The sequence below is a fragment of the Triturus cristatus genome, chromosome 8, assembly GCF_964204655.1.
Source record: "Triturus cristatus chromosome 8, aTriCri1.1, whole genome shotgun sequence".
NCBI lineage: Eukaryota > Metazoa > Chordata > Amphibia > Caudata > Salamandridae > Triturus > Triturus cristatus.
Genome location: NC_140591.1, coordinates 805,570,458 through 805,580,425, shown reverse-complemented (window position 1 = coordinate 805,580,425; position 9,968 = coordinate 805,570,458). Strand labels below are relative to the sequence as shown.

Below are 9,968 nucleotides of genomic sequence, written 5' to 3'. Positions count from 1 at the left end.
CTCGTAATATCTCGCTTTGCTAATACTAAGCCTAAATACTGAAATTTGCTTGTGACCTTGCTCTTAGAGGTATGTGGAAATCTGTGTAGTAAACAATTTCCTGCTGTTATGTGCACTGCTTTCTCAGTAATTTCCGTCACCTCCCTCCAGCAATTCTCTATTTTGGGGTAACTCCAGAACATATGGAGAAACTCCGCTCCTACTTAGCCACAGTGGGGACACGTGGCCGTGGCTGTGTTAAGATACCTAATAATGAGCCCTGGGGTAAGGTACGCCCTATGGAATACGTAAAAATTAACCAGATGAAATCGGGCATTTCTAGTGACCTTGCTGACCCTTTCCGTCAATTCTCCCCATGTTTTTTCCTCCAAGGGTTCTCCTAAATCCTCTTCCCATTTCTGTTGTATTTCACTAAGTGGGAGGAGTATGGTACGGCTCAGCCTTCTATACAAACAGGCGACCGCCTTAAACGTCCACGCTGCCGTTACCACATATTGGCACACTTCATCTAATTCAGGTTCAGTAAGGCCAACCCCCCCAATGCCTACGTATTGCTGCAGTTAAGGCTGCATGGAAATGGAAGTCACCCCCCGGTATCCCATTCTTCTCACTAAATTCTTCAAAGAGTAATAATATGCCATCCTGAAACCACTGCTCTATGGTGAGTACTCCAGCTTCCTCCCATGTTCCTAGCTTCCTCCAATCCGCCCTTTGCGGCAATGCCATACAATACTTTAATGGTATGTCTGGTGCATTAGGGTGTCTCACTTTAGCCCTTTGCGACCTTCTGAGCCAACATTTGTGGGCCACATGCACTTTCACATTAATTTCTCTCTCTGATACAGGTAGTTTCAACACTATTCTGAGAAGAAGGTCCGGAGCGGAGCATCCATCGCCCTGCTGTACTGTTACCCGAAGTTGGCTGGACACCCATTTCGTCAGCCATTGCAGTTGAGCTGCAATATAATAGTATTCAAAATCCGGCACCGCTATTCCCCCCTCCGTATAACAATACACACCAATAACCACTGATTTGTACATGATTTTATAACTGGCAAAACTGGCCACCGACAGCCCATCTGGTTTCCATCTTGGGGCTATCCATGGCTCATGGTGGCTATCTTTTACATGTTGTGTCTATTCCGTGCATATCTTAGACAACCCTAACATATGGAGGATCCTACATATAGCGCCCATCCAGGCAAATAGTGACCTTTTCTTGTTTCTGATATCCAGGCCTATGGTGTCGGTGTCATCCATGGCCATCACATATGCGCCTCTTCACAGCATCTGATGTCTCTAAGGGACATAGGCAAGATGTCTGACACACAAGGAGTAGCTCTGTTGTGTGGCGGCTATAGCTGGAAGATTGCTGGGCAGCCTTAGAATAAAATTGCCCTTTCTGGCATTTGGAGAGCCTCCCAGGCATATGATGAGGATGCACATCTTTGTAGTCATTCTCATAAGGAAATAATGCTTCAAAGTGCACCACTTGATCTAATTTAGCTCACAATTATCCACTAATAGCCCTGCTAGAGGTGGGATGTTAAGGGAATCAAGCTCTAAACCTGAGCACTCTTGGAGCAATCTGTGACCGATTTACAGACCAAGTTGACACTGCCAATGCAAAGGGGCAGAAAGTCTGCTGCAATTAGTGTCAACCACCTGGCCTGTCACAGTGAGTTTGTGGATCTAGACTTAAGGAAACGGAACCAGCCTCCAGCAAGTGCAACGAGGCAACATTGTTGTGGTTATACAGCAGTGAATTCAAGGAACGTGGAGAGGATCTTGGCTAGGAGCGAGGACAAGTATTATGGATAGGGACAATAGTATCCCACTGGGGATGGTCGCATAAGCAACAAGGACATAGAACAGAGGAGGCAAGGTGAGTGGCTTATTTGCATTAAGACTTAGGCTACCTTGCTGTGTCACTGACAATCTACAGAGCAGTATTTATATTGCGTGCGCCTCTTTATTAATTTTGTTATTGCAGTTCTATAGAACATGTACCGGACCTACTAGGGAAGTAAAGCATTTGACAAATACCAAGAGTTACACAAACAGTGAAAGCAATGGGGTATAATCAATCAGGGTTTTCTGAATTGGGTCAGTGACTGGGATTGCCAGGGTGTTCCAGGTGTTGGCGGCGAGGTAGGAGAAGGGTCTTCCACCGGTTCTAGTCTTGTGGATCTGAGGGAATGAGGCAGTGGCCAGCTGGGCAGAACAAAGGCGTCTGGCGGGAACGTGAAATGCAAGATGATGGTTCAGATATGCTGGTCCAGCATCGTGGAGTCCTTTGTAGGTGTGAGTGAGGAGCTCGAAGGGGATTCTTTTGTCGTCTGGGAGCCAGTGAAGTTCATGAAGGTGTTTGGCGATGTGGCTGGGCAGGGGGGTGCGATGGGTGGGTGGGTCAGAGAGGGTGTCTTGAGGACCAGTATGGCTGTGGCGTTTTGAAAGCTCTGTAGTTTCCTGAGGAGTTTCTGGGTGATGCCGGCATAGAGTGTTGCCGTAATCGAACCTGCTGGTGATAAGTGTGTGGGTGACTGTCTTTCTTGCTTCAGTGGGGATCCAGCTGAAAGTCTTTTGAAGCAAGTGTACTGTGTGGAACCATGAGGATACAGCGTTAACCTGGCGGTATAAAATATAATGCTGGATTTGGATTTAAAAAATAGATTGATTGTATTCAAGTGGGGGGGGGGGGGGGGGGGGGGGGGGGACACAAAAAGTGTATATTTTGGAAACGTGATTTCCAGCAGAGAGAAGGAATTTCTGTTGGGGAACACAAGTATATACAAGTGAGAGGCAAGCACAGAGCGGGTGAGAACTCTGGACCCATTAGAGAATACTATAAGCAATCAACTGCAAATAGTCAAAGGAGTTCTCAAACTGTTTGTCCCGACAGCAGGTGAAGTGGGGTTTTCCGTTATAGGTGTTGGAGCGCAATCAGAGTGATTTGTCTATATAGCCACCAGCGAGCAACTACGATTGCTTCACAGTGTTTTTTCTTTTGAAGGCAGGGGTTTCCAGGTAAATTAATACTGTACTTTGGAGCGTATAAGAGCCTCCACTAATGGTTTGTCAGACAGGTAGTTTACCAAATCTCCCAGAAAAGTCCTGCCACCTTGAATAAACATACAGTCTTAATTGAGAGCCATTTTAGAGGTATCAGGATTGGACTCATTGGTTTGGATCTTCTAGAGGCCAAAACTAGTTGAGCCGTTACTTGACTGGCTACTATTTGAAGCAGCCAAATGGAAATGTTAGACAATTAGTAATTTCCATAGTCGAGCCTTCAGACCAAAAGGCATTGAACAACTGTTTAAAAGTCTTACCTAGGGATAAAGGATTTGATACTATGGAGGTGATTTATTAGAAAATGCGCTCCTCTGGCTAAAGTGTTTATGGGGGTAGACACATGTAGGATTTTGCCCAGGAGGTTTTTTGCGCTCTCAGCAATGGAAATGTTGCATCAGTTAAGATGAACTTTGACTAGAAATATTTGTACCAGGGTGGGACAATACGGGAGATGGGGATGGGGATGGGCAAGAGGCGAGGGAGAGCAACAGGAACTCCTTTTTGGGGGCTCAGTTTAGGGTGAGACTTTTCATAATAGCTGCATGTCATCAGCATAAAGGTAGAATTAAAGATTTGATGGTTTCAGAAGGATGCATAGAGATTCTGTGCACCATTTGAATAGAGATGGGGAGCTGATGGACCCTTGAGGCAGTCCCTGTTGAAATGGCAGTACACTGGAAATACGAGCTAGAAAGTGTGACCTGGGAGTGATTTACGAGGTAGGATTGAACCTGCTCAGAAATGTGTCACTAATTCCCATTTGTTCTTGTAGTATCTGCTATACACAAATAGGAGCTAAGGGGGTGGAAAAGAACAGGTCGCCCCCCACTCACGGAATTCAACACAAGAAAAGACCTGTTCTGTCAACTGTATGACCTGCTATGGGCATCCACCGTGTATTTTTGCAATCACACAATTTTGTGTGACAAGACAGTGGATCAATATCTCCCATCTGCCATAAGGTGACTTCAATCACTTAATTACCTTAAAAACCTAGTGTTTGTGCTGTCTCTCCCTGTATAGCCCTCCCTCTAATGTGAAGAGAAACTGTGAGGGTGGAATAATGTAACAATGAATTAAGAGTGTGAAAAAAGGTGAGAGAAAGTTAGCAGTGCCTCACAGGAGTAACACCATGGGAGTTTACAGACTGGTACTCGCCTGCATCCTCAGGTTCTCATAATTAGCAACTAGCAACTTATAAATCAAATAGGTGATGAAGAAAAAAGAACAAAAACGTGTTCAGTGTGGAATATATGAACCCCGTCAGGAGTACCGGGATCTGGCGTAGGAAACCCGATGCACCTAGTCTAAAAACGAGCTAGACAGCCACTACCTATATTACTTTATTCATTGCTGTGTGACTGCTCAATTAAAACCAACATGTTACATTGCCTATGTAATCTTACGGCAATTTCATCAGGGTAAGGGTCAGTTGTCCACACTGCACTAATTTTCTCTGTTAGTTATACCTACAGGAAACGGAGACAGCATAACACATCTCATCAACACAGACCTCAAAATAAAAAAATATTGCCGTTTGTGGGGAATGTTGACAACACATATGATATATTTACCGGGTGGTTGCCCTTCATCGGCATACCTGCAACCCCGTTTAAAAACTGCGCATGTGTACTAGTCCATATGCGCAGTGCTCGTCGCAGTCGCTTCAATCAGTCAGCCTGTATGAAAAAGGGAAAGTTATTCAAGCATTCAGTACGTCCCATGACCATGCACCATGATGTCATTCAGAATAGGGATCAGCCGCTACCCTACCTTAGGTCACTTCTGAGAGTCCCAAGCACTTGTTACGCGCTCGTGCGTACACCCCTCTCTCACGGTAGTAAAACAACCGCCACTCGTCTGTACTGCCTACACAACTCAACCTCTATTGAGTAAAGCATCCCCTCTTTATTCGTACTTGCGCTGCCCAATCTACGTTGCGGCCATATGGTTTATCATATCACGGGTGGCTGCTGCGTATGTCGTGCATATTGTCAATCACCCCTAACTTCACCGGGGGATACATCAGGCTTCCGCTTGTCTACTTTGGTCTAAACATTACTATAGGCAAAAGTCTCTATCTACCCCTCCCGCCTGGCACAATGCTCGTGGGCCCTGGTGATTTAGGAAGACTTCCTCCCCGCCCATAGATCTACTGAAACCCGCATACCGTGACAACGCGGGTAACTGGCAGCCGCTCAGCACCTCATCGTATCTGACTCGTGGCAAACAATTTTAAATGCAGCGCGCGCTGCGTCAATAGGAGTTGGCCCGCCCTGCTTCCGGTCCTCACATCTGATCCAGTTCTACCAGCCCAATGCGGCGGCCATTTGAAAATGTCCACAAGCCATAAATGCAATCCATATGTGATATGTATTTTGGCGTGTGTCCTGTCTCTGATTAAAAGAATTACTGGCATGTTACTTAAATGTCGCTGATGTATCCCAAGCGGTTATTTGCCTGGGATAAGGCAATCATGTAGATGTATATTTGTCTTCCCTAGCTGGACCATTTAATTTCATTCAATTCAACACAAGCCTCCCCCAAAGATGCACAGGCATACTCCCTATCAGTTTGATGTACAATTAATCTATGCAGAGTACAGAGGTAAATTTCTATGATACCTATAAGGACAGGTCACCACCAACCACCCTAGTACTTGTACTGCTTACTGCAGCCATCTGTTTAGTCTCAGGACAATGCCTGGGGGATTATCAAATTGACAACCTGGTATCTCCAGAATGGTGCCACTTTGTTCCATTCTATAAGCTCACTGAGCCCATGTTGGTCTACCCCCTCTTGATATATCCATCGGGCTTCTTTCGTGCTCAGTCTGCTCTCCATGCTATACTCGTCCCCTATTACCTTTTCTAGTACCACCCACCGTATGTCCATGTGGTGATGTTTCTGTGTTATAAAGTGTTGTACCAATTTGGTCGTGAGCTTGCCCGCTTGTAGTATCTGCACCAAGGAATGGCTAATGGTGTTGAATGCTGTGGGTAAATGCAGATGTACGAGGAGGCCAGATACGTCTTTGTCAAGGATGTGCAGCACATCATCAACTACTTCTAACATTTCTGTGCTGCATCCAAACCTAAAACCCAGATGAAAGTCATCCCGCAGGTTATTTTCTTTTAAGATTTTTAATTGTTTTGTGATGCAGATTTTTAAGGTTGTAGGATGAAAACGGAGTCTGGACAGCGCACAAAAGTTATTCATGTCATCAGGATTAGCATATGGTTTCTTGCTGTTTACACATTTTCCAAGTGCCTAGCAACATCCCAGTAAAGACTGCATCTGCTCCTTTATTGCTAGCTGAACTCCAATTTGCTTTCCTCAGCAAAAAAAGTTGCTGCTCCTTTCACCTCAAGGCCTTCACCACAATCCTGATGCATACACCCTCCCCCAAAGTTGCTGCTTCCTTCACCTCTAGGCCTTCATCACAATCCAGATGTATGTGGGTGCAAGGTGGCCCCCTGATGCCTCTCTACCTTAAAAGCTTGTGTTTTGCGCACGACTAGCCAAACTGGACCTAAATTTCCACTGCATTTCCCACCATGTCCACCTAAACAGAGACCAGGGGCCGTATTCTGCATTGTGATTGTTTGCGCCCGGTGCACTGGGCGAAACAATCACAGTGCGCCCTATTATGTTTAATGTGCTGCCCACAGGGCAGCCGCGAACTTGTGCTGCCCTAGGGGCAGTGCATTCAAGTGAAAACACGGAGCAGCTGCTCCGTGTTTTCACTGAGCAGGCGGCACCTGCCAGCACTTTAAAAGGGGATTAGAGATCCCCTTGCAGGCGGGTGCAGTCACTGACTGCACCCGCCTGCTAGGGGATCCATGTTACCCCCTTATCCCCCTGCAGAGGGCTACTGTCAGGAGGTGCACTGACAGCGCGCCACCTTTTAAATAGCGCACTGTCAGTGCACCACCTGAGGGCTTCTTTGACTGCGCCCACGTCTGTAATATGGCGTGGACGCAGTCAGAGGAATTCCCTCATTTGCAATAGGGTACGCCCCTATGCAAATGAGGGACCACCCTCTGTTGATGGCGCTAGCGCATTAAATATGCCAGCGTTTTCGGTATTACAGAAGGGGGCGCACAAGCGTCTGCGCCCCCTTATATAATACCAAAGTGCCCTGGGAGCGCGCAAAGTGGGCGCAAACGCCTGTTGTGCCCCCGGGGCACCTTCCGTAATACGGCCCCAGGGGTCTCTTTTTTACAACACAAGGTTCTCTGAATATTTGGGCAAGACCGACGGTGAACCTGTATCACATTAGATGCTCATTATTTTTAGAGAGAAAATGTCTTTCCATTCCAACAGGTTCAAAGGTTCACTCCTTTTTTGTTTTAGACGATTATGCGTATTTTAGGGGTTAGTGAGAGCTAGTTTCACTGTTCTAAAGATTATAAATGTTGATGTGGATCCCACAGGAGAGAACTTGTTTGCTTTGTCCTTTCAGGAAATTTTCAGTGGAAGTATTTACTCATATAGTAGTAATCTCAATCAGAACACAGCGAGAAAGGTTCTAGAAAGCTATGACCATAACTAGTCCGACCAAAATTCTTAAATTGATTTTACTTTCTGACTTGTCTGTACACTATCCAGCATATTATTGATTTCTGAAAACATCAAATGTTCAGAAACCGACTTCCCTGAGGACCATTTAAACTTCTACAGTAAATGTAGTAAACAGTATGTAAATACACTTGCTAGATTTAAAATCATACATATTTTTATTAATTTAATGCAGATCAATGTTTAATTAAAATGACTGTAAAGTGAGATGTTCAATTTTTGTACTTAACATTTACAAATAACAAGTTAAGAATCCATGAAAAACTGGGAAGGAAAAGCTCAGAACAAAATAACATAATTTTTTACTTGCCAGCTATTTTCGAAGTTGTTAAACATAAGAGATCGTGGCGGCAGAGGTCAAAAATGTCCAATGCAGTGAGAAATAATATGTACATATTTCTAGCTTTTGCCTCATCTTTCGGAATTATGTCAACAATTCAACTTTTATTTGAATGGCAAAAACATTATTGCAACCATGTAGAAAAAAATCTGACTTAATACGTGGCAGATTAGAACAGAACAATATTGGTCGACAATAACAAATTGAACATCCGAAACTAGAATTATTTTAATTCATTTTTTTAAGTCCATTCTGGTATTTACAGAACATCCTGAACATACATTAGACATCTGTACAATATTTAATAAGGTATAAATGTACAAACCCAAAAACGACTCAGAGGCACAGTTTTAAAAGGCCAAACTCACTGGAACTAAGGAGGAGTTAAGACAGGTACCAAGAATATTTATAGACTGACTAAATCAGATAAAAATGAAAAAAAGGAACAAAACCCAGATTTAAAAAAAAAAATACAGTTTAAGTTATTCTCCACACCCGATTTATCATATTCCCTTCAAAGAAAAATATCAGGTCTACGGTCTAGAAAAAAACCTATTTACAACTGCAATTTTCAATTGCATTGCAAATGCTGTAATGCATACCCCTCTGTACCACTGAGCAATTCTGCGCTAGTGTTACTATATTTACAAGTGTGTATAATATGTGCTCTTCATTCAGCAGTATGATGAAACACATCAGCACTAAATAAAACAAAACTGGAAAGAAATTATTTAGTTGTAGACTAATGTTGCTTCACGGGGGTATACTGTGTTTTGTATCACGTTATTTAAACATAATATTTTCGTGAAAAGTTGAAGCTCTTCGTTGTTAATGTTTTTCAGCAAACAAAATTTTCCTCTGGTGCTGGTCAGTCCACTTTCACTACGCTGTAAATTTTGGTCACAAACCAAAAACATGCAAAGAAGCCAATCGTTCCTGTAAAAGATATTAAACGCATTAGTCAAGCTGCAAAAATGCATACACACAAATATATCTATTCTAAATTAAAACATTAGGAATTTGTTTTCCCATCAGTAAATGTATCTATGTTGGTTATATTTATAGCAGAAACCTGGGCTTCCTCCAGATTCCTCATCTAAAACTATCAGAGTATCTGGAAAATTTACATGCAATCAGGTCTAGGCAGAGGGCACACCATCACCCCTCTCCAAGTTATTTGCAGGCTCAGTAAAGACACTGTCCACAGTGCTTAATTTGAGCCGGTGGTGGCAACCGGCACTCAATTTTGGGGAATGGCACTTATTTTTCTTCATCCGACGAAAGAAAGAGAGAAAACACACAAAGGGTAAAGAGGGAGGAAGAAAGATGAACAAAATAGTCTCAAAGGGAGAAAGAATGAACTGGCACGAGTGAGATAAAGGGGCAGGGAGTCTCTTGAAGGGGTTAGAGAGGCATGAGGTTGAAGACTGCGCAGCCTTGGTAATTGGGGTAATGAGATTTAATAGCACCGGCTGCGGCTTCTGAGCAGAATTTTGGGCAGCAACACTCATTCTTTTACAAACATTGACCGTCCACAAAAGTGAAGTCGGTATGGCTCAGTTTCACCTGCTTAGAAGCCAAGGATAACGAACAAAACCATAAAAACAGAATACAAAACAGCATATGATCTCCTTAGTAAGCGGTCAGAGGTAGTCTGATGAGGAATCTGGGCAAACCGAGTATCCACCAGAAAAAGTGTTACTAATACCAAGTAACTTTTTCATCCTAAGGATACCTCTTACTGATTCCTCTTCAAGAGAAACTCCCCATTTAAAGTTGATGAAAAGAGGATGATCTGAGGAATATAATACAGGAAGGTCAGACAAAATGTTCAGTCTAAACATTTCAAAACAACATGATGAGAAAAAAAACAATCCTCACTCCTCCCGTAAAGATATTTAAGCTCAACACCGATCATAAAGTGACAGATGTCAAACGGAGGCAACCCTTGAAAATTAGTACATCTTGGTAA

The 9,968-nt window shown here is 43.6% G+C and overlaps 1 protein-coding gene across 1 annotated transcript in view; it reads right to left on the bottom strand.

Moving 5' to 3' along the window:
• Positions 1 to 7,795: 7,795 nt before the first annotated feature.
• Positions 7,796 to 9,968, bottom strand: part of TM9SF2 (transmembrane 9 superfamily member 2) — a 262,110-nt gene continuing 259,937 nt past the window's right edge. The window contains exon 17 of the mRNA XM_085622258.1: positions 7,796 to 8,932. Coding sequence (XP_085478384.1) covers positions 8,865 to 8,932 — 68 coding nt within the window. The 3' untranslated portion in view covers positions 7,796 to 8,864. The remainder of the gene's footprint in view (positions 8,933 to 9,968) is intronic.